The following is a 25,233-nucleotide window of genomic DNA, read 5'->3' on the forward strand; positions in this document are numbered from 1 at the left end:
GGCACGTTCCCCGAACACACCGACTCAGGTCTGGGTGGCTTTGTGACAAGAATAACCATACTCTCTGAGGCAAGTTTTGGCAAGAACCACTCAAGACGTCCTTTCTCAGCCCCTCCCGCCTTCCTGCCCCCAATCCCTCTCCACCCACTGCGCGGGCCACGCCCGCTGCCCCGCCCATGGCATGGCGGCCAAGGACACGCGCATGCGCCGTGGGTCCACGCCGGGCGCAGGCCGTGACGTCTGCCCCCAGTGGCCTCTCACCAGTGGCTGTGGCGGCGCGCCGTCTAGACGTCACAACTTGGCGACGCGCTGTGCGAACGTCATAACAGCGACGCGGGTGGCGGGGCATCTGTAGCCGGGTGGCACCATGCTCAAGGTGAGGGAGCTGTTGGTGGCTGTCGCTGCCCTCCCGCGCGTCCGCCAGCTTCGCGGCCGAGCCCCGCGGCTGCCCGCCCTCACTCCTCAGCCCCTCGCTGCGGCCCGGCACCGCTCTTCCCGCCACTCCTCCCTCCGGCATCCCCCACCCTAGCCCCAACCGAGCCTCGCAGCGGCGAGGAGCTGGCGTGGCCGCGGGCGGGCGGGAGGCGCGGGGATCCTCAGGGCCGGCGGCGCGGTGAGGCCGGCAGGGGGCGCCCCAGGAGCGGTGCGGAGCCCCGAAGCGGGCGCGGGCGGGGAGCTCGGCCCTGCGGGCTGCGCTCGGAGGCACAGCGCCGCCCTCCCGCGGTACGTGTGTGCACACGTGATTTATAGGGCCTGCCCGTGCTATCGCTGCGTTGCCCTGGAGCAGGCAGCACGGGTGGTGGAGTCACCATCTCTGGTGGTGGTTGAGAGCCGTGTAGATGCGGCACTAAGGGATGTGGTTAGTGGGCATGTGCGGGAGTGGGTTGGACTAGATGCTCTGCCTTTTCCAATCCTAATGATTCTGAGATTCTGTGGTTCTATGTAGCAACTTCATACGCTAGGGCAAATATCAGTCTTCCTGGAAGGTACGGTGAAGGAGTCTTTCTGTTTTATTCTTCCCCAGCTTTGACAAGCTGATAATAACAGTAACAACTGAAATGCAAAACCACAGATACGAGGAGAAGTATTGTGCAACTTCTATTTAATCTTCTAGCTCACCTTCCCTCACTTGCTTTGAGAGCTATTATGCAACTTATTCCTCCCATTGGGGTTTTGTGGTTAAGATCTCGGAGGAGGGCAGTGTGGAGCCAGGTGACTGATTCTGTGATCACTGTGGGTCCCTTCCACTTCAAGATATCCTATGCTTCTTCAAAATGCAATTGTCTTTCCCGCTCGAGTTTTCAGATATAATTTACTTAAGAGTGTTCTGGTGTCTTCAGGTAAGATAGACCCAGATAGAGCCTATTGTGCTTTTTTGGTATCAACTGAACAGCTGTAAGACGGGCAAACTGAAGGCACAGCTCCACCAAAATGAGATACTAAATGATACTAAACCAGCTGATTTGACAATACGTGGTTAATATGGAACTAAGAGGTGAGGTCCAAATGTGGGCTTTGGAAGCAGGAGGCAGAACTGCTCATCTCTCACACCACTGAATACAAGATTGATTGTGCTTGTGTGGGTACACAGTATTTGAGTAGTGGTTGTGTCTATCCTAGGAACATAGTTAGTATGGAGGACCAGTGCGGTGTAGCTTGGACAGTGCATTAAGGAGAGGTTGATCTCAGACTTCTAGTGGTTAACGTGTAAATACACAAGCATCAGAGACTTCCTGCGCTTCTGTCTTATGATTAATAAGAGCAGCAGAAGTTTTCTGTTTGAGTAGTCCTGTGGTTAGTGTTGTCCCCTTGGGGAAACCAGGATTGTTCCATTCTTATGCTCCACAGCTTGCATGCGTACTTATGTGGAAAACTCAAATACTCCGAAGCATTTGGACTTGTTACTTTTACTGGTGACATTTAGATAATTGTCAAACAACATAAATAGTGTTTGAAGCAGAAGAACCTCACCTACTGTGTAATGTAGCAGACTGGATTTGTTTTTCATGAGCAAACAAATTATGCTTTTTAATTATAGTATTATTTTGTGATATTGCTGAGTTTTGTTGTTATTTCAGTACAGTAAACACTTGCGGAAACGTTACATGGAAAATGTATAAACTGTGCATGTGTTTATTTTGTGTAACAAACTTCTGCCATATTGGGGGATTAAACTTTAGATACTTGTCTCTCAGTGCCTTTCCTTGAAGTTGTTTTTTACAAGGCTTATTTCAAAAAGAATACGTCTGTTCAGGTAACTGGTAGGTGCAGTTGAAATATGTTTGAAGTTACTTTGATGGAAGTGGATGGATATCTTGATATCTTTTCTAGCTGTTAAGCATTTGAAAGATGGTAGGAAGTAATATTTTACTGAAAGCACCTTTCTCTGAATGAAAATGCATTTCAAATTTTTGCCTTTTCAGTGAGAGAACAGCTTTGCAGTGAAAAAAGGCAAGAATGAGGAAATATATTCTGCAGTTATGAATGGTTAGTGGTGTTTGTGCATCTTGGCTAATGGGAGTATGTGAAAAGTCTCTAGGCATCAGTACTGCAGACTGTTCCCATCTTTCCTTGGCTGTGAACAGAGCTGACCCAGTCTTTGTGGTGTTCCATTACAGTGTTGTCATAATGTGTCCATAAATACAAATACAGAAAAACTTCAATTTTAAGTAAGTTTTTCCATACCTTTTGACCCATCAGATCCCTCATGTTTTTTTTTTCTGAAAAGCAATCCCATTACCTAGTTCTTGTCCTGCCTTCTCCTTCTTTATCCTGCCTTATCAGGCCACACAGACCTCTGGTGCTTGTCAGCGCAAATATGTTCATGAGTAGGTTCAACTCATTGACCCCATACAAAGCTCACAACTTCTCCAGGACTGACCTCTGGCCAAATGGGCCGGATGAGTTGCCTCACTGTAGAGGCATCCAGCCAGCAAAGCAGAGCTTCTGGGAATGGATGCTGTGGGCAGAGCCGGGCCTCTCTGCTTTGGTGGCTGCAGGCTACTAGATTCACTTGTGATGTGATACAACCACACACAGTAGTTGTAACTGCTGCACAGCCAAAGCACAGACTTATCAGAGCAGAAATGAGAGTATGAGACACTGAAAGGTTTCCTGTTGAACTGCATTTCTTGAGTAAAACATTGCGGTTAATAAGGAGATGTGTTTGTTGGAAAATGCTTGCTGTGCATTCTTCCTTCATTACACAGCCAGTATTTTTATCTTCTCTTTTTTAAAGCATTTACTTCTGTAAAGAAATGCAGTTCAGTGTAGATCAAGAATATAGGAAGAATTACATTCACCTTCCATGAGGTGGTTGTGTTGTGCAGATTGAATCTGAAGTATTCAAAATCAGTCAAGTCTCTCCTATGAAGACAGGCTGAGGGAGCCAGAGAGGAAGAGACTCAGGACAGACCTCACTATGGCCTTCCAGTACTTAAGGGGAGCTTATAAGCAGGAGGGAAATCAACTTTTTATGTGGGTAGATAGTGATAGGACAAGGGGGAATGGTTTTAAGCTAAAAGAGGGGAGATTTAGGTTAGATTTTGGGGAAAATTTTCTTTGGGCATCAGAGAATCGTTTGAGTTGGAAGGGACCCTTAACGGTTGGCTAGTCCAACTCCCCTGCAATGAACAGGGACACCTACAGCTAGATCAGAGTGCTCAGAGCCACGTCCAGCCTCATCTTAAGTGTCTCCAGGGATGGGGCATGCACCACGTCTCTGGGCAACCTGTGCCAGTGCCTCACCAGAGAAGCTGTGGTGCCCCATCCCTGGAGGCGCTCAAGGCCAGGTTGGATGGGGCCCTGGGCAGCCTGAGCTGGTGGAGGGCAGCCCTGCCCATGGCAGGGATTGGGGCTGGATGGGTTTTGAGGTTCCTTCCAATCCAAGGCATTCTGTGATTCTATGCCATTCCTAAATTTGTTAGAAATTAGTGATTGTTCTGACACTGTTCATCTCATTTAGTTTCTGAAATTCAGACAACAACTAGAAATAAGATGCTGAATTCTTTAGTACTGACTGCAGGAAAAAAAAAAAAAGGTGCTGTGGACATTCATAAAGCTGTTTAAAATATGAATATCATATTGTTAGAATTTATACTGGCAAAGTTGACAAAAGCGGGAGAAAACAGAAGATCTTTTGTGAGGTGAAAGCTTTTATAGCCACTGTCTTCTTTAGCATTAAGCTTTAATAAATACCATCTGAATAATTTAGGTATTATCATATGGGTGCCTGACAGCATTAGATGTTGCACTGCCGACTTCCCCTTCTCTCCTGACTTCCATCTTAATTTATAACTTATCACCTACTGGGCCATGTATATGGTCTACATGAGTGGGGTGTATTCAGATGTGTTTCCATTGCATTTGGACTTACAGATATGCTTGTCTTCCCCTAATGTTTCTAGGTAATTCGGCTGGGGGCCACCCCAGTAAGCCTGAGCTTGCTCTCTATCCAGGTTTATGCTTCCTCTTCAGAGAAGGAAACATCCAAAAAAGAGTTGCTGAAAATTGATGAGGTGAGTATGGTTAGAGCAGCTAGCGTTCTATCTATACAGAAATACCTGCAGTATTCTGAAACATGTTATACTTTGATGCGTGAAACCCAATTATGTACTTCTCTTTACGCTTTGTATTCCTACCTTTAAACTTGCTTCTCAGTTTTCAGCAGTAGAAGCGTTGATGCGACTTTGCTTCTTTCACCTAGGGCTGCATCCGATGCTGTCTGCTGGACAGTTTGGACTTGTCCGTGTGCAAGACTTTTTGTGTTGAAGCCTTCTCTTCATTCAGAAATTACCATTTCACATTTGTAGATTTACTGTGGTCATGTTTAAAATCCACAGGACTGTTTTTTTTAATCTAAGTAGCACTGTATAGTTTTTTAATTATGACTAAAGAGTGTTGGAAAATTGTAACGAAATTTCATTTGTGTTTTCCACTAAAACAGCAAAATCAAAAGGTTTTATTTCTAAAAAACACAGTAATTTATTATCTTTCTTTCAGGCAGAATTTTTTCTTGGTAGTGTTTTGTCCTGAACATTGTAGCCTGCAGGCTAGATTGCCTCTGCCCAGAATTATACCAGTTTTCCCTGCCTCACAGCATTCATAGCTAACAACTAATATCATAGTAATGATAATAACTACCTGTTACTTCATTTCTTCTTGAAGGTGATAGAAATGTTTTGGCTGTTTCATAAGGAGATGTCTAGAACACCCCGTTAAGCTGTAGTGTAATGACTTGCTGGCATTGTTGCGTAGGCTTGGAACAGGCTGCAGCATTGAAAAGATTTATTTTTGTAGTTCGTAACCAAATATGGCTTTATGGTTACCTTAAAATTTGAAGTACTTCAACCCGAGCTCGAGTGTTACGTGAGCAGTGAAACAAAATGAAACCTATTTTTGTGTGTACATAGGTCTTCTGCATGTGTCTGCATCAGCAGCCCCCGTAGGTAGTTTGAGAGGAGCAGGTGTTGAAGCCGCCTCCTGACTTCACGTTGGTGAGGTAACCGTAACTGGGCCTCTGTGTGCCCGTGCCACCACTGGTGTGAGGCAGTGATGACGCAGCCGGCTGAAATTTACCTGTGTGCTGAATCATGGGCTTGTCGATCTGCTCTGCTGCTGTATGTGCAGCAGTGGGTTTCTGGCCGCTGTTCCGAGCGTTCAGTGTATGTTCATTTCAAACTAGTCAGCTGTCCAGTTTCATAAAATGTATGGGCATTTCATTCTCCCTGAGGCTTCTGTTCTAGTGTCAGGCACGTCCGTTAGGGAGTCTGTCGGGGTCAAAGTTATAATGATTTTGAGTGTGATAGCAAGAGATGACCACGTTTCCTGGGGAAATGAAACTTAAGATGTTTGTCTTTTAAAATATTACGGGAAACCCAACTGCACAAGTTGTCAGATTGTATCTTACTAAGGTTAGCAGAATTTTTTAAAAATTATGATAGAGATAGCATTGTTTTCCAGCTTGAAATGATGCTAGCTGTTCTTCTCAACATTAGCTGAGAATAAACTACCAAAGTAAATGTGGAATAAAATAAAAATATTTTACTGTAAACATCAGTGCAGTGTATAAACCACTAGAAATGGCTTTTATGTTGATCTGAACTTTATATCTGGGCAGTGTAGACTTTGGTCTTTTAATGGAATGCTACATTCTTTAATGTGTTAAGGTGATTGTATTAAGTACACTGTGATGCAAAACTCTAAAGGCTGTTTTTGTATCTACCATGTGAGGATGCTCACTGCTCTTCAGGTGGGTGTTACAGTTTCTATTTGCTCAGCTGCATGGTGCTATTAATTCTGACAGTTGATGTGATTAATGACTGCAACATTGGGATGTAGCACCATTTTCCTGCTCAGTAATAGCCAAATTTGTATTGGATGTTACCTGTGTTAGAAACAACTTAAACTCTTTAATGATGGCTTGTGCAAATATAGAACATGATCAACTGTGATTTCAGTGTATATTAACTGGCAACCAGAAGTGCTGATTAAGACCAGAAACATTTTTCACAATTATGTTTTGTATTCGTATTAACTAGTTCAATATTAAATTTATAACCTGTGACTGGAATCATATAGCAAGTATGGATGAATTGCATAGCAATTAGAAGTCATCTTCATCACAATGTATAATTAAACTTTGTTCATAATGGTTGTCTCAAAGCTGTACCTGAATTTTTATTGTGCATTGTTCATATGGTAAGCACCACATTAGAAGTTCTCTGGTTTGACTGCTCGTACCCTGAAAACTTATTTACACAGTTATACCTTTGTTTTTAACCTCTTGTTTGCTAATATTCACAGCTGTCACTCTACTCCTCTCCAGCTCGTGAGACTAAATATGTGGAGAATCCACAAACCCAATTGGAGGAGGGGGTTTCACAGTTACGGCATGCCATGGAGCCATACACAACCTGGTGTCAGGTATAATGGTTTTGTGTTGCATCTAGTAGTGGTTTGGGTGTAAGGGTCGAGGTTGGGTTTTGGTTTTAGGCACAGAATTAATAGATAGCAGCAAAGCATTTTTAGGAAGAAAATAACAGGTAGGCAAGCATTTTTCCAAAAAGCATCCATCACCTATTATTTTCCACAAGCTAGCTCGTGTTTACCCCTTTTTACACAAAAGCTATTTTTTTTGTTAATTTACTGAATTAAACCCCTACTTTTTCACACTCTTCTGTCATTCCAAAAAATTAACTAACTAAAGCTTAGAATTACTGTCTGTAGTATTCTTTACACAGTTAACTTTCATAAAGTAATTATCAGTGAACAGAGTTACTTGAGAGGTTGATGATCAACTTCATAAACTAAGAATCAGTTGCAGTTGTTAAAAGTGCTGATGTCTCCACAAACGCATCTTCTCCTAAGCTTTATTTATTTATTCACAACAGGAAAAACTTACTGTTTTGGAGTTGTTTTTTTTTTTTTAGTTTACCTTCTAATGTTTATAAAATGATTGGTTTTTTTTCTTAGGATACCATTACCTGTAAAGGAAACTTTCTGTGGAGAGAGCGTTACAAAAGTTTTTGAGGTGCCCTCAGTGATAAAACTAGATACTGAAAACTAATCCTTTTGACCAAAAATCTGTTTGAGTACATTAATAATATAAAGTCATGTTTGCTCTTTTGTAAGCAGGCCTTTAGATTTGCTAATAAAACATGAATGTTTTGCTTAGCCCAATTCATTAGCAGCCCATTCTCTTATATAGAAGCCTGAAAGTTTATGTTATCATAAACAATACATAAACATGTAACAAGATGTAGCATATCTGGATTTGGTACTGTCCTGTGACTCAAGAGGACAGCAGAATGATTAAATTTGTATTTTGCATGCTCAAGGAGAATGCCATAAATTGTCAAGCAGTGTGTTTTGCAGGCAGCTGTGCTGAATTGTCTTCATAGCAACAGTGACATGTTACAACCGTGTAAAAGCAAAAAAAAAAAAAAAAAAAAGGAAAAAATCTTAAATCAGTGTTTACTGAACTAGAATGTTAAGAGCAGGAACGTGGCTCTCCAGAAGAGCAAAAATTCACTAGCTGTTACTAGGTGGCAAACCTGGCCTCTGGGCCTTACCCTAAAACTTGTGCATATATTTTAGTTAGATATGTTTATAATAAACAGTCATGCTGTTAAATAGTCATCAGAGCATACATGATAGTCAGGATCTTTGTAGTCAAGGTCTAGGTTATTGATGTTAGAGTACTGAGCTATATGATGGCTTTCTCACTCTCTCCTGACGCAGGGAGTATTGAAGCTTACTTCTGAAGCAAGGGCATCCTTGTCATCTGGTTGCCTGTTGGCAGCTGTATGTGTTTCTCTGCTTTGCAAACTGGCAGTTGTGAATCCTCTTGTTAAGCTGCAAACTGTTTTTCCTGTTCTGTATGAATAGCCAAAATGTTCAGATCGGGGTGTGCTTCCTGCCTACAAGTTCTGTGTTGTGGTGCTAACCATTAATGGTACCAAAATGTTTTGCAGAAATACTCAGTTACTCAATCTAGTGGTGTGTTTCTAAAGTGCCATCATCAGCACTTTAGAACTGAAGTACTAACTTCAGTTTTGAAGACGATGGGCAATTTTCTGTAATATAGTTAGAGTTCTGACCTCTAATTCCCTGTTTGGTTGCCTGGGTAATTCTAACTGGGATGAAATTTGAGATGAGTTTGCTGATGGGATTGATTGCTCGTCAGCTCTGAACGTTACTTCGTGTCTCACCGGCCTGGTGTCATCTTATTTGCCCCTTTTTTTTTGTCTGGATGGTGGTCATGTACATAAAACGTGCTGTTCTGTTTACACACAACAAACCATTTCCTGGCAGTGGTTTACTGACTCATTCTATGAAGAGAGCATGTAGCCCGTGTGGGCCTGGGATTGTCTTGCTTGCTTAATCGTAGTCAGAGATAATGTGGGTTTTTACCCCAGATATGCTAAAGAAAATCATATTTTACTTGTCTCACAGTTGTTTTTAAAAACACAACCCGGAATACTGAGGATATTGATTACATTCGTAATTTTACTTTTCTAAAAGTACTTGCTTAACCCTATTGGAAACTCAATTCAAAACACAGATGTAGAAATGAACTGGTTTTGTGTGAGCTGTGATAAATCAGAGTTACTTAGCCTGTGAGGTCCTTAGAGAGGTGGCTGTTTGTTGGTTGGTTGTTTCCCTCACTGGCTTTTAATGACAACACCCATTTAAGTTTGTTGTGTGTCACATGCTAGCATTTTTTTTGTCACAAGTTTTTGTTAGGTCACTGTTGGCAGTGAATAAATGGAAGTTCTAAAGATGATATCTGTGTGCAGTATCTCAAACAAATGCTTTTACTTCTCCACAGATGCAGCACCACTTGAGCTCTAAGACCATTTTGTTCTTTAGCTTTGGGCATACATGTTAATGAACTAGTTCCCTAATTAATGAATAGTCTTATACTGTCTAACTCGTTAAGGATTATTTGCTTAATAACAATTAGCAAGGCTACTCTTACTCAGTTTTTTTTGTGATTCGATAAAAGATGATGTGAATTCTGCATATATATGTTATATCTGCATGTCTGTTATATCTTGTATATTTTCAGTCCAAGAAAAATCCTTGTTTTGATACTGTACACTTCAGTCTACTTAGGACGATGTACTAGCATCTCTTTTTCCAAGTCACCTCAAAAATCCATTTTTGCTAGATATGGTTTCTTGAAGAGGAATGTATTGCCTTGCAAAATGAGCCGCGTCTCCCCCTGTAGAGCACTAGGAAAGAGTTTGTTGCAGTGTTGTACTTGCCTCCTTTGCATTTACTCAAGGACTTTTGCAGTGACTAAATATACTGAGAAACCTGAATTAATCTCTGAAAATAACTCGGATACACAATCAGGAAATCAGTGAAATATTGAAGTAGACTCCTGCATTTTGAGGTGTTAGGTTTAATCTCTATCCAAAGATCACTTGGAGGGAAAAAGAGGTATGCTAGCGTAACCCCGTAATTGAATGGGGAAGTGGGAATAAAAATAAGTCACTTTCTTAAGATGGGTAAAATTGAAACTGTGAAATGTTCCGTTTTTCCTTGGTTTCTTTGCTGATTTTGTGTATTAGTATAAAGCAGTGCCCTTTTTTTTTCTTCATTTCTCTTTTTTATTGATTAAAAAGATCTCCAGGTAGGTTTTACAGGTCCAAAATTACAAATGCATTATAGGTAGTTTAACCATGAGGCTCTGTTAGGGACCCAACACTTTTTTGTTCTTTTTTTTTCTTTTGTGTCAGGTCAGTGAAAATCTGTAGATAGTGTTTCACTTAACTGGTATCTATTTACCGTTCTTTTCTTTTTTTTTTTTTTTTTTAGGATCTTTATGCCAAAGCTATGCCCAAGTTAGAAAAAGCTGTTGAGCATGGTAGAGGTAAATCAGTTTAGTTTTCTTAACTAGCAGTTTAAAATGTAGGACTGTACTGTATCTTCTGTCAGAAGGGAATTTCATTAAGAATCATTGTGTATGATTTTCTTAATCTGTTTGAGACTACTTTTCTGTGCGCACTATATCAATTTAAATTTCCTTTTCTAAACCAAGTGAAGTCTGAGACCTGCATCTATCATAATTAATGTCATTAAGAACGACATATAAGGAAGAAAAGACTGACAAATTATTCCCAGCCAAAACCAAGCATAATATATTAACATTTGGTTGACTCAACCCAGTAACTGAAATTTACCTCATATTAGTTTATTTCCTTGAATCTCCAAAGAATTTTGAATTAATTCAAGATAACTTATTCATTTCTGTTTTGGAAGCATCCTTTCATATCTAGTCTCATCGAGACTGAGTGTGGATGCTGTCTAGGACTCCTTTCAGATACTGCACCTCTTTTTCCTTCCTGAATTCATCAGTCTCAGTCTCTTGATCTCCTTTAATGGCAGGTTTTCCATCTTCCATTGAACTCCCATCTTAGAGTGAGCTTTGTTTTTGCTGTGTTCTTCCTTTGATCTGTGATTTGTTTTTTGTACGGTGTTTCTCTGAAACAAAAACTTGTTATCACATAAATGCTATAATCTATTTTGCAAAGGATTTTAAACATTAATTTGAAAAGGTTATAATCAACATGCAAAGAGCAAAGCAAAGCAGATGGCCCAGTAGCAAAGGCAAAATCTTCTATGAAAATTGGTAAATACAATACAATATTCATTTTCATTCATGTGTCACTAGAGAAGATCTCAAAGGCTTTGAATTTTATGCCAGCAGATCTAAAATGTGCATGATAGTTAAATGTGTTTTGATAACTCTATGTTTCGTAACAATTGCCAGCATGTATTGATGACTTCTTATCACAAAAACTCTTTCACATTACATTAATGCACTGTGCTCTGACTTCTTTTCAGAGGGCTGTGAATTTCTGCAAAACCCCCCTGCTGGATTTTATCCAAGGCTCGGTGTGATAGGTTTTGCTGGAATTCTTGGATTGTTTCTTGCCAGAGGTTAGTGGGAACCTTTTGAACTGCTTATGGTAAAATTTGGGACAAAACATTTATCTGTGGGATTCTTTCTTGTTACTGATTTCTAACTGTGACGCATAAGATCTGACCTAACACTGTAGAAACATGCTTGTACACTTCCTCCAATTATAAAGAACCTTCTTGTAAAAGGGGTATATAACCATTAATTAATTTTATGAATACTGTATTTGTTGCTGGACTCTAGCCTTTGATCCGTTTCAATTCTAGCTTAATATAGGAAAAGTAGGAGAGGAATTTACTTTTTTCTTAGCCAAAAAATCTTTTTAATTTTAGTTCTTGATCACATACGTATGTTACTGTAGAAAGGTATGGAGTTAGCTTTGTTGCACAAGTTGAAGAAACTAATATGTTTATACTTTCACAGAAATCAATGTTATTTTAAGAACTATTAACTATGAACAAATATTTTGTATTTGTAGTGAAATATTCTTCAAGCAGTGAGAAAAATACTTTTTGGTAATGGAACTAGGAAGTTGCAGAATTTAAACACTAAGGAGGACTTGCTTTGGATAAAATGACACCTTAGCAGCCTCCGTGTGTGTTAAAGAAACAAAAGCGTATGCTTGGCTATTCAGAAATGGAAATGATTCTATGAATATATACATTCATATATGTACGCCTCAAAATGTTTAATAATGCTTTTTTTCCTAGTGTGTGTGTTTTCATGAAAATCGAGGCCTGTCTTAACCCATCTAAAATTTTCAAACTCCTGCTTCTTGAGTTACACGATTATGAATGATATCAGTTTCCACTTGACTGTAGCAGAATTATGAAAAACATGAAAATCATGGAAAAAAGTAAAAGCAGTATTGGGACCGAATCTGAAAGATAAGAAGGTCCTAAGTTTAATAAAACTAAAGATCCCTTATAGTACAAATATCTGAGTTAATTTTTATCTACTTATAACTAAAAATACCAACTGTTATTAGAAGCATATATGACTGTGTACATAGAACAAGCTGTTCTATGAGGAACAGAATTACTGAATCCTAACTCCAGTATGTCTCTTCTGTGACCCCATTTCCCTTTTTTTCTGCTTTACTACTTGCTTTGTTCCTGTGCCTGCTCCCATCTGCATTCCTTGTTAAACTGTGCTGTGTGACTGATTAACTGGTACACAGTTGTCTCACTGGCAGGCCAAGATACACAGCCTATGGCCAGCTGTGATAAAGGATGAACTTTTTAGGCAGTTATATTATTTAGACTTGTATTTAAAAATACTTTCAAATTCTTTGTGAATTGCTGTAGTGAAACAAGGAAACTTATTCCTAAGAACAGTTATGGAAGTATAAGTTCTTGTGAATCAAGGTAACTTAAAAAACGTTGTAGTAGAACTTCTCTTGTTCTGTGTGATATATTGGGGAAAAAATGCTGACCTAATCTTTCTTTGCCTGAGCTTTTCCTTTCTGTTTAGAAAAGAATATCAGTTGGTATAATTCTCCTAAGTATCTCTTAACTGTGGTTTGCGCTCTATTAATTATTTCCCAAATAAATTGTGTATTACTACAGTAAATTTAGTTGTAAGGTAATTTTCACTATGAAAAGATGTTAATGTTCCAGTAAGAAGATTTTTTTTAAGTTACTGATGAGGATAACTATGTTTATAAAGAAACTGGTCAGACTAAACAGAAGATATACTGAACTCTATATAATTTATATAATTGTTATATTATAAGTACAAGTTGAGTAGGGCCACTCAGTTGTCTGTGAACGTATATTCTAAAATGTTTTTTTTAATTGTGAAACAGGATCAAAAATAAAGAAGTTGGTGTATCCTGCAGGTTTCATGAGTATTGGTGCTTCCATGTATTATCCTCAACAAGCAGTTGCTATTGCAAAGGTCAGTGACTATACCTTTCTTTGGAGAAGTGTCTTTTACTTGGAATTATTGCTTCCTACATTCAAATTAATCTGTTTTCTTAGAGGTCCTGTCAGCATGCTTGGCACTAAACAAAATAATAGTTTGATCAAAGAACATGTGGTCTGGACTGAAGGAAGGGCAGGCATTTTGTGGGTGCTCATCCCTGGAGGTGTTCAGGGCCAGGGTGACTGAGTCCCTGGGCAGCCTGATCGAGTGGGTGGCAGACCTGCCCTTGGTAGGTGTTGGAACTGGATGGGCTTTAAGGTCCTTTCCGACCTAAGCCACTCTACGATTCCATTTCTTTCAGTGACTTTGTTTTGTTTTTGAAAATCTGTGGTCTTCGGTTTGAGGTTCATAGCTTCCTTTCTGAATCCTGAACCTCAAGTAATTATAAATTAATATAAATAAGCTCACTACATGCGGTTTGCATGTTCAGTTACAAGGAAGCCTGAAATGTCTTGAGAACAAATGAAAACAGGATTTAAAAGAAAAAAAAAAGTAAAAGGAGATTCTGTAGAGAAATTGCATGAACAACATTTTGAGATAAGCATCATTAATTAGGTTTTGCTGGATAGAGTTTGAAGAAAGATACTATGCACGTTCTGAAATAAGGTAAGAATTCTGCTGCTTACTGAGTGCCTTCTCTGGTGATGCATTTGTTGTTTCAGGCACTTGCATGTCATTCTAACTTACATTTACCGTGCGTTTCCTGGGGTGGGAGGAGGGAAGAAAACTGAAGTGACAATTACTGACAGTCCCTGTTCATCTTATGCCTTGTTGTCTACACAGTCTTGACCGTACTGGCAGATTCCTCAGTTCTACATCCAATTCTTTTTTTTTTCAAATCCACAAAAGTGCATATACTTCAGTGTATCAGAAATATTTGTAATTTTAGGCTTTGATAAATTTGCTTGTGTATGATGCTGATATATCAGGATTAAAGTATGATGTTGTCAAGAACATATGGCTTGAAAACTGGAAGGTCATTGACTTAAGGACAGTTCAAATACAGCATTTGTACTTTGTCAGCATGGTGGTATGCTGATCTTGGGAGGAATTCGTTTTTAATGCTTCCAGGATTCAGATGCTGTAAATACATATAGGTCTGCTGACTCATCCACAGAGAGTGAAAATTGTACAAGTGGCGGGAAAAAGACTCTAAAATTTAAGAAGCTTAGATATTTCTGTTGTGAAACTTGAAATTCTATTTGTCTTCCAAACAGTGAAGTGGGAAATGATTAAATGGTGATCAAACTGATGTTACTGTTTTTAAAGAAGCTCAGCTCAGTCTTAACCGTGGATTTGCTGCTAACAGCTTCACAATACCTTGTTTATTTTATCATAACTTTGAAGTGCACGGTTGCACTTTGATCAGTTCACGGTTCTTAGTTCAACTTGTATAACAAAAAAATCCAGTGAGGGACTCTAAGCCTGGAGCTTGATTGGAATGGGTTTAGCTTTGTTGACTTGGTCAGGGCACTAGATGTAAGAGTTTGAAAACTTCTGTGGAGAGAGTGATAGCCTAGATACACTGTTTTGGTTCCTCTAACCTCACACGTGTTTTTCTTAAAGAAGCAAAGTTTTAAGCGTATCACGCCTTGCTATCTATCATTTGTATGCTTTAATCTGAAATTGGAAATGCTTATTCCCCTAGTAATTATTTTGAAAAGTTTCATAGGCATGTGAAAAAAAAATTCTGTAAGACTAAAATAGGTGCCTGCAGCACTAAGCTTATGTGCCAGGTTAATAGAGGACTATAGCAAATATTCTGCAACTTAAAATTTAAGTTTTTTAATCTGTTCTTTATATTTTGTTTCTTCTGCATTTGAGTCTTTCATCACCGATTTTTTTTCATTTGCAGAGGTGTAGTTGCTTTCATTTGGTAAACTTCTGGATTTGGCCATTTTTTTTTTTTAGGTAAGAAGTACTTCCTACCTTAATCACTTTTCATTGGAGAGCTCGAAATAAGCACAGCAAAGTACGTCTACAGTTGAGGCGTACAGTGTTTGATACAGCTGGAAGAAATCTTTTTACTTTAGCTAAAATGTGTAAGTTGGAAACTGAAGTCGTAGTGACAGAGCACAGTGTTAGTCATATGTCGTTTTCAGACACTGTATCTCTGGAGATGGAAGAAATGCGCGGCCTTGGTGTTTGGGTTTGGTTTTCTTCCGTCCTTCAGTAACCATTCTAACAAATCACAAATTTGTAAGGGATTTATTTCCTCACTGTTAGCATTATTTTCATTTGTATAACTTGAAACAGCTGGTCAAGATGTATATGTGGTAAGGGAAGCAAATTTAATATTAAGTTTATTTTGTTCTAGTGGAACTTTAACTAGTGTGTAAGGGCTGCATTGCTTTCCAGCTAACCATAATGCATTTCAAAATGTTTTGTATTAAGTATGATTTATCTTCCAACTGGAAAACTTTCCATTATCAAATTACTTTGATCGGTCTCTTTGTCATAAGAATTATTATTTTTTTTTCCCTGGTATTAGAACTTCTCAAGTTCCATTTATGCTTGCTTGCTTCTTGAAAGGAAAACTTACTAATACAGAAGTTTATTTCCTTGTGAACAAACAAAATATTTGTTTTTCTTTTGAATGTATATCTCTTCCCTTGTCCAGTTTATTCTGTAAGGCATAAACAGCTGTACTGACACAACTGAGAGCGTGACACAATTATGGAGACTATGGATTGAAAAGGAGGAGTTAGGACCAATTGATCCATGTTCGCTACAGAATAAAAGAGGCATGTAAAAATTGTACTGTGACTACTTCATTAGCAACATACAGCAGAAAAGGCAGCAGATTATCAGTTTGGTTTAGCATGCAGTTTTGGTAAAGAATTGCTAACTGTAATTCCTCTTGATAAGTACAGAACATCCTGTACTGAATATCCTGTACTTATTATATGCTTATGGTCTTACATGGAATTAGAAGATGGAAGTGTGTTCACATGTACATTTGGCCTTAGGATACGTAGACGGTGCTGCAGCAGTGCTGAATATGGCTACTCATAGCCCAAGGTCACTTTCAGACTATTTCAGAGGCGCTGTGGAAAACAAGTCAGTCTGACTTTTGAACTTGTTTGTTCACATTTTAGCACATCAACTTTCTTCCACTGTTGCACTGAACAGAGGTATTTTAGCATGTAATAACTTAATGCAAACAAGCTGGAAATTATTCAGAAATTAAGAATTGCAGATGGTTGTAGGAATAACATGTCCTTCTCTTAAAGGAACTCTGTCAGTGTTCAAATGAACACTTAGTTGAATGAACAGCTCGTGCTGTTATTGTTCCTTTTACTTTTCTGGATTGGAACTGCCACTCCCTAGAATAGTGGTGGCAACTGCAGTACTATCTTATTTCCTCTGAAACTGCTCCATGGGAAAGAGTTATAAAGTACAACACAACCCCCAGTGTTCTGCTCATAAGAGGGTGTATCAGATGGTTATCAAGAATTTATTGGAAATGTTCCTATTGACCTTGTAACTTGGAGCTTACAGTCTCCCTAGAACTGTTTCTCAACCCATGTGAAATGTGAGCTTCTGCGTGGGTCCTGCCTCTCGAGAGGTGTGTACAGTGTTGGAGCATTGGTTGACTGTGGTGAAATAACCTATTTGGGTTGCTGTACCTTATGATGTAGCTACTTTACTCCAACAACATGAAGGGCCAGTTTCTTGTTTAGTATAATTCATAATTAATCAAATGATTCCCACAGTTAGAATACTTTAAAATTGTGCTGTTCAGTGTTTTTAAGCAGGGCCAAGAGATAGTTTATGGATACTTCTTGTTTCTCATTTTGTGTTGATTGCTGTGTGTCCTTAGTGGCATTGCAGCAAAAAAAAAAACCCACAACCAAAACCCAACCCTGCATCTGTGTTTTGTAGCAGTTGTCTTCCAGTCCTAGTAGGTTTATGCTCCTTGCATTATCCTTCCAGATCAGCCGTTTGTTTGTTGGAGTATTTGAGTGTACACTCCTGAGTACTGTACAAGAAGATGAGTGGTTATACCTATGTTGCTTGTGTTGAAGAATTTTGGAGATTAAACACCTTCATCCCCAGAACTGTTTTTTTAATGACCTTTATAAACTTAAAATATAGGGAAAACTGTCTGCATCGTACCAACTTGTTTGAAATCAAATCACAGCTGTAATCATCAACAATGATGACAAAGATACTAGCTGTTGGTATTTGAAACATCCTACATCTTGAATTTAGTTGTGGCTTAGAAATGCAGTTGTTGATTTGCGCTTGGGTTTCTAGTTTGTTTTAATTCTTGATTTAGTTCTTGATGTTCACTGTAAAGTAGCCTCTTTAGTAAAGTGTATGCAGATTTGTATCTGACTATCGAGATCATCTGGTTTTCTCTATAAATTGATAAAACTAGATTTAGGAATGAGGGGTTTCTTACTGAGATGTTGATGTCAAGCTCCTTGCATGGTGAATGTGATCTTAATGTAACAGCAGGAGATCACTGATGCTGCATAAAGCCTCTGGGTTTTGAGTGCAATGATTTTTTTAGAACCTCATGCATTTGTGGACATAAGCTGATCTAATAATGTATTTCAAATCCTCGTGTTACTGATTTGAATGGAATTTTAATTGCCACCTGAAAAAGAAAACTCTATGATCCTTACTGCAAAGTATCCTTGTTTGCGGTTTGTGAATGGGCAGGTTTCTATTTGCACTCCCTAAAATCTAATGCAGGACTAAACAAAAATCCTAATACACAACTAGAGGTCTCAGTACGGTTTGTTATGCAAGCTGCAATACAAAGGTGGCACCATGATCTCTGCCCAGGAGCGCATCTGTCATAGTGATGGTGCACAATTGGTGTAGTTAATCTTGTTTAAACAAAAAGTGGTTCTTTGTGTGTTATGTGCCTAGCGGTAGAACTCCTCAGCACATGATGCTGTGGATGCTAAAAGTTGCGTGTGACTCAAGAGAAGACAGGATGAGTTCATAAGGAGGTATGTTCACTGGGCATCATTACACACATGGAAATTGCCTCTGGCTCAGGGAAACTGAGCAGCACATTGTTGGAGGCTGGAAGAAACTCAAGAATAAATCACGTACTCTTGCCCTCTTCTCATAGTGGTGGTTTTCCAGCTTTGCTGTTGGAGAGAGAGTGATACCTTCTCATTTCTCGATTTCATATAATTGTTAGTTTAATCTGTCCAGTTGGTTAAACTGTCTATTTTTGCTTCTGTTTTTATAAGAAAAAGGTATTAATCTGAAAGTTACTACTGATGTGAGCCTGGAGCTGTAAAAACCTAAAACTCTTAGGTGTTAGGATGCTATGGATCTATGGATGCTATCTGTGATTATTATGGTTCCATATCACGTAATGGGTGGGAGGTAATTCTCTTACTAGACTTAGGAATTTGTCCTGTTATAAAATTACCTGTTGGTGTAATATAGCAAACACTGTCTTTCGTTAGCTGTCTTCTGTTTTGAGGCTTAACAACTTGTTATTTGTTACAGCCATCTTTCAGCAAATCAGGTCTTCTTCTAAACTGGAAATAAAAAGAAACAAGGGAGCACTCCTACTTGTCTATCAAAACAGTGAAAATATAAAATTGCAAAATAGTGACAAAGTAAGAATGAATTTTTTCTCTTTAAAGTGGGCATGGACAAATTAAAAAATAATTAGCATATATTAAATATATTGAACATAGAGTACTAAGATTATAAAACCCAGAATTGCTTCCGTGCATCATCATTCCACTCGTTTTTATACAGATATATTTCATGAAGTCTTCTAACAGTCTTTTCTAGCAAGTTGGCTTTTCTAACTTCCCATGTATTATTTTTCCCCAAGATGTTAATTTATGCTTTATTCTCTGAGCATGAACAGGAAGATGTTAAAGGCCTTGGATTCTGGGATTTCTTTCACGTGAACAAGAAACAAATCAATATTTCTCAGATTATTAGGCTCATGCTTTCAAATATCTTTTGTTTCAAAGGTTGCTGGTACCCAGCTGTATGACTGGAGTCTTCAGGGATATATTGCTGTAGAATCTCTTTGGAAGGATAATCCTAAAAAGAAGAAATCTGGAAAAAAAGGTGATAAGGTAAGAAGACTGAGAGACTTGATTTCTGGATTAGGAGAAAATCTACCAGTACAGACAAAGAACATTTCAAACAAAGAAATAATTTTACCTACTGTGACTCAGCTTTCATTTCTGAAGACAAAGATTTCATATTGTATTTCTAAGCTGTGGAAAAATACTGCGCTTATTTCAATTTCAGAAAGTAGTTGGAAGTTTTCTTTTGGTAGTTGTTTAATGCATCATCTACTAAGTGTTTAATAGAAAAGTTAGGAATAATCTGAACAATGGAGATCAAGGGTCTTGTAATCCTGATTATTTAAGAAAAAAACAAACTTTAAACCTAAAATAAAAGATGCTTGAATTCTACAAGCTCCATCTTAATAATCTGAAATGACATTGCTTTTTTCATTACATCCTCTTTGAAAGAGGTAAAATAGAATCTTATTTCTAATTTGTTACCCTTTTGATATTTTTTCTTTTGATTTTCATTTCTAGTTGCTTTAGCGTGATGATGCCATTCTATACTGCTCTGTTAAACTTTACTATCTAGTCATAAAATCTGGGAGTTTGTAGGGATATGCAGTTCCTAGGGATTTAGTCATAACTGAATAGGTGTTTGATTCAGTACTTGCAGACCTATTTTAGGAAGCTTTGGTTTAGCCAGTTTTCTATCTAGAAGGCTGCCAATAAAAATCGAATTTATTTCAAATCAGTTCTGAATCTGTGTCATGATGCGGTATTGTGTGTAGTCATTGATGAAAATTGCTGTTTTCCAGATATCCAGGGTTCAGGCTAACAGTTGTATGTGTGGTTTTTAGTTACAATAACGTTCATCTTCATTTTCTGTTCTGTAGGTTGCCTTGGATTTTTTTTTGTTTGACATGATTATTTTGTGTTATGCTAACTAGTAATTTAGCAAGACTGCTGTCTTGCCTTAGAAGCACCTACGTCTGATGATAGAGCAAATGCTAATATAATGGCTTTGTGTTCCAAAGTCTGGCAAGCAGTTAAGTTTTGCTAAAATAACGTTTTTGAATTAGCGTTGGTAATACAACAAAGTGAATGTCTGCATGCTTAGTTTCAGAATGGAGCAAGTTTCCACATTGTCCCTACAGAGCAGCTTTTCCTAGTCCCCCTGCAGAGCATCAGTGATACAGTACAGTATTTTGATTTATTTATTTAGATGTTGAATTGATAGTTTGCCTATAGAGTTAGTCAAACATCAAATGCAACAGCAGTGAATTGCAGGATTTTAGTTTTGTATTTCTGTCATTGTTTAGTTTTATTAGATCTACGTGTTGTGACTGGATAGTAATGTCTGATAGAGCAGCATGCAGTGGCATCGTTACACTAGGGCAACTATTTGTAACAAGTCTGCAAACCCCCCCAACCACAAAATTTGAAATAAGATGCTTTTTACTCCTTCAAATGCATTTTGCATTCTATAAAGGGTGAGAATCAAAATTAGAGCAGTGTGATTGGTAAATATATTAGCTGAAGATTAGAATTGACTTATGAGGAATGGGGAACTTGTTTTATTAAATCATTACATTATGTAACATCTAGGTCATAATTTATAGGCTGCCTGAAGCTTCTGGAGTTAATTATCTTAACGATGTTTGTTTTTTATCTACTGCATGTTTCCATTAGCCCTCAGGGGCAGGCTGTCCTTGTAGTTGTACCTCTGATACAGATAAAGAAACTATGTATATGTAGATGGCTCAGTGAATTGTAGTGTAAGAGACTGAATGATTGTGCAATTTGTAAAATGTGTTTGAGGACAGCCTGTAGGATTTTCAGGGAATTTTTATTAACTGCTACTTAAAAATTCAACTGTGTAACAAAGCTTCTGAGGTTTAAAATCCTCTGCTAGACTCGGTGCATTTTTTTTTTAGTCTTAATTTCTAAGCAGCTATACTTCTTCTGTTCATACGAACTGCTGCCTTAGCAGCAAATTGCTTCCCATCTCTTATTTTAGTTAATGTAGCATGGCAGAACTAAAATGTGATTTGAAAGCATTTTAGAATCAGCAGAAAGCCTTGGTGGTTCACTGTGGACCTAATATGAACTGGTAACAGTTCATACTGATAAGTATGTTGACAGTTCATACTGGATTGACGATGATGTATGGCTTTAATGGTGGTGTTCTGGGAATGGAAACCAGAAGTACTGTCTGACCGCAACAAGGTATTTGCAACCCAGAGGTTTAAGGAGTAAGCAGGATGGCCACTAAGAGAAATAGATTGCGGAGAGGCAACTGCACTTGAGTTGGTATCAGGTATTGGATTGAGTTTCATGCGTGAGTCTAGGTGTGGGACTAGCTCCAAGCAAAATGGGTTGGAGAAATGCTCACATATCTTATCAAGTCTTAGGAGAGCGGTCATCAGCTGACTTTCCTTGGGGATACTCACCCTGTATTGGCCCCTAGGCTCTTCAGTTAATGCACTTGTGAAACTCTTTGAATAAGCAAAGGTTAGTTAATCATATTGCACCTCTCCTGAAACCTAGTCTATCAAAAAATGTCTCAAAAAATAGGCAACGTTAAAATATTTCAGAAAGACGAACTGACAGCATCAGTAAGGATTAGCTGAGCTTTTTATTTTATTGTGTCCTAGGATTTCAAAAGGAAACACATGGTTGTTATTGGAAGGGAAAAACTTTTGAAGCTTTCATCTTACTATAAGGTTTATTCAAGCACTTGCTACCTCAGCGGAAAAACGAAGAACATGCAAAATTGGAGAGATGATTAAGTAAACACACTTCTTTCTCTTCCTCCTTAACAAATCTTTAAATCGTGCTCCTTGGTTTCCAAAATGTTATTCGCACAAAAGATTGAAATGCTATTGAACAGTTTCCTTCTAGAGTTCATCTAACTGCTCAGGTATTGTTGGTGTTAACTGTTACCAGTTAACTTGGTGATGAGATAAACTGCCTTCATTTCAAAAGCTGATTTCTCTCTCTCTCTCTCTATATATATATTTTTTTGGTCCTCTGAAGTTGTAGAGGGTGTTATCTCTATGACTTCTAGAGAAGCTGAACAACAGTTCTGAAGTCACTGGAACGTGGGCTGAAAAGTGTTTCTGATGGGAAAAGTATGCTGGGCAATTTCCTTTGGTCCAAGTTGGTGAAACACTATCAAATACATAGTTGAGAAGATATGCTTTTGTGGGGTTTTTTTGTTTTTTTTTTTTGTTTGCTTGCTAATGATAGTGTAGTGATGTTCTATGATGATGTGGTCAGCCATACCTAATAATGACAACCTCTGGTTTTTTTTGGTACATATAAACACCACTGCACCACTAAAATGAGAGTGGAAGTCTACCCTAGGAAAACTTCTGTCCATCTCTAATGCTTTGTGGTTATATTAATGCTAAAAGGTACTTTTTGTACAGTTGATGAGATCCAGCAAATCAGTATCAGCTATTACATCAAAAGGACTTTCACAGAAATCTCAAGAAAGAGAAATAAATACTTCTAACTATCGTGTACCAAAGTTGACAAAGCATCCTGGGATAGATTGTAGAACTACAGGGTTTTTTTCCTACTCTAATTTGACAACATGGTGAAAGAATCGTGTTGTTTCTGTATATTCTTTCCCTATTGGTGTAGCGGGCAGCTAGGCTTCCTAACTAGTGAAGCCAAATACAAATGTTATTCTTGAATTCTTATCATGGCAGTTGTAACTCATTTCCTGAAACCATGCCTGAGCAAATGATGTTACTTCTTTGTTTTTGTGACATTTGCACTAGAGTTTCTTTGTTGCTACATAGAGGATCCTTGCAAATAATCGAACTATATATGGGTGGCTCTTCTTGGCTTGTGTTAATTTGTTAAACTGCTCATAATCTGTTTGATAGTCATAGGTACCACAGCTGTGCATAATTCCATGTTTGTGCAGCAGTAGGTCATTAAAATAGATGTGGTATGTTAATTTTCTAAAGGTTTTATGAGGCGGTAAGCTATGCCAAATTGAGGTCATATCAACTAGGTTCTGCCAAGAAAGATGAATTCCAGGGCCTTTTGCTGCAATGTTTTGAAATGCCGGCTGGAGCTCCTCCAAAGACCAAGTCAGTCTGTAGTTTTGAATATGTGATTTGCAGTATAGCATTCTGGAATCCTGATGCTGGCGTGTTGAAGGAAGTGGTTGTCAGGTTAGAAGCGCTCACTAAAACTATACGTTCTATGAATTATAAGTAACAATCTATGTCCATGTTTTCTATTTAAAGAAGGATGAAACATTTTCCTAGAAAAGGACACCAGGAGTAGTTATTTAGCTTCTGTGTGCATTACCTTGATACAAAGTGGACAACTTCCTTGTGCTTTCCCCTAAACAGAGAAGACAGTACAAGAAATGTAACCAGCTAATTGGTAGGCCAGGTGTATTTTAAGGGTTCTATCTTCTGAAGATTTTTTGCTTACTTGATTACTCACTCACAAGAAATGATTTCACAGAAATCAGTGAAATTACTGTTAATATTTATGTTGCCAAGTTGTAAGTAAGTCTTTAGGAAAGGTGATCGTGTAGTGAAAAGTGTGTCCTTCAAACCTTGTTTACCTTAGTTTGCAGTTTATAGAGAATCATATCTATGATTTTATACAGTTTTTAGGAATGATGAATTCTGTTTGGAGCTCTTTTGAGCAGCCTTAGCCAACATCAACCTTTCATTACTGGAGTTTTGCAATTATATGAAGGCTTATACTCTGCATTGGCTCCATTTAGTCTTTGTAAGTAACTGGTTTCTCTGCCCAATAAAATCCATGCAAGATCTCCTTCCTCTACACTTTTCTTCTTGCTTTGCCATTCAGTGCTAGCTGAACCGTTAAGCCTGTGAATTGCAGCTTCTTTTTCCCTGCTTCAGGATCTCTGTTTAATTCTCAATGAGTTTGTCAGCTGTCATACCTGCTCTTCGATCAGAGGGCTAAACCAACTATAATGGCTAGAGGATTTTTGTGCAACAGCTTCGACTTTAAGGACTGTAGCTCTATATGCAAAAGATCATAACTTCTTTACAGAAAACTACTTAAACATCTGTATTTCAGAGCCCCAGTTTAATACAGCTGACCTGTAAGTTTCTTGTTTGTCACTCAGCTCATCTGATTATTGTTGTCATTAAATGCGGCCTTTTTTGTCCTTCCTCTTTTGCCTCTGGTTTCGCTATTTTTGTCATCTGTACTGTTCTGTAGGGTTAGCTCTCGTACTGCAGTGGTTTCATCTTTAAGTGATGAAGGCCTGTGTCCTTGCACCATCACTTAGACACAAGTTTTGTTCTAGCCAGTAAGCTGGAATATACTGAAAAACAGAAACATTTTCTTCAGTCAGTTAGTTCTTTCTTTGTCTTGTCTTTATACCACTTAGCTTGCTTTGTTCTCAGCTGTTTTGGATTCTCCCTCTTCCCCTTGATGCTGAATCAGGCACCCTCTGTTTTTACCAAAATGGCTGAAATGTAGTGAAACAGAACAGCACTAGAGATCTAATAACATCCTCCTTTTCAGTTTGCGTTCCTTTCTTTGTGTGTCTGTGCTCTTTCTCACCTTGTTCCAGTCAGTAATAAGATCTTACAGAAAACTGATTCTTCTTGTATTTTTTTTCCCTTGCTGCCTGTCGTTTGTTTTTTTGAACAGCTTCAGAAATTCAGAGAAACTCATACAGCTTATTGTTCGGGTTTCACTCCTGGTCTGGTGATAGAAACTGTGATTTACCAGTACTTTCTGGATATATATATAAGTACGTATGTACGTACCTACATACATACACATGCTTAGTTAAGCACAGCTGTTTGAGTATCTTATTAAGCATCAGCTGGTAACAGAGTGCTTTCAAGCCCA

General features: G+C 38.4%; 1 protein-coding gene across 4 annotated transcripts in view; it reads left to right on the forward strand.

The window, feature by feature from the left end:
* APOO (apolipoprotein O) overlaps nucleotides 227-25,233 on the forward strand; it is a 31,772-nt gene continuing 6,765 nt past the window's right edge. For 3 of the 4 annotated variants that reach the window (XM_021408786.1, XM_021408794.1, XM_021408804.1), the window contains exons 1-7: nucleotides 227-376; nucleotides 4,407-4,517; nucleotides 6,805-6,924; nucleotides 10,327-10,381; nucleotides 11,356-11,451; nucleotides 13,239-13,330; nucleotides 19,321-19,428. In XM_021408786.1, coding sequence (XP_021264461.1) covers nucleotides 368-376; nucleotides 4,407-4,517; nucleotides 6,805-6,924; nucleotides 10,327-10,381; nucleotides 11,356-11,451; nucleotides 13,239-13,330; nucleotides 19,321-19,428 — 591 coding nt within the window. In that variant the 5' untranslated portion in view covers nucleotides 227-367. Of the gene's footprint in view, nucleotides 377-2,463; nucleotides 2,488-4,406; nucleotides 4,518-6,804; nucleotides 6,925-10,326; nucleotides 10,382-11,355; nucleotides 11,452-13,238; nucleotides 13,331-19,320; nucleotides 19,429-25,233 lie in introns of those variants that run through there. The other variant, XM_021408812.1, reaches the window with a different exon arrangement.

The sequence above is a fragment of the Numida meleagris genome, chromosome 1, assembly GCF_002078875.1.
Source record: "Numida meleagris isolate 19003 breed g44 Domestic line chromosome 1, NumMel1.0, whole genome shotgun sequence".
In the NCBI taxonomy this organism is placed as follows: Eukaryota; Metazoa; Chordata; class Aves; order Galliformes; family Numididae; genus Numida; species Numida meleagris.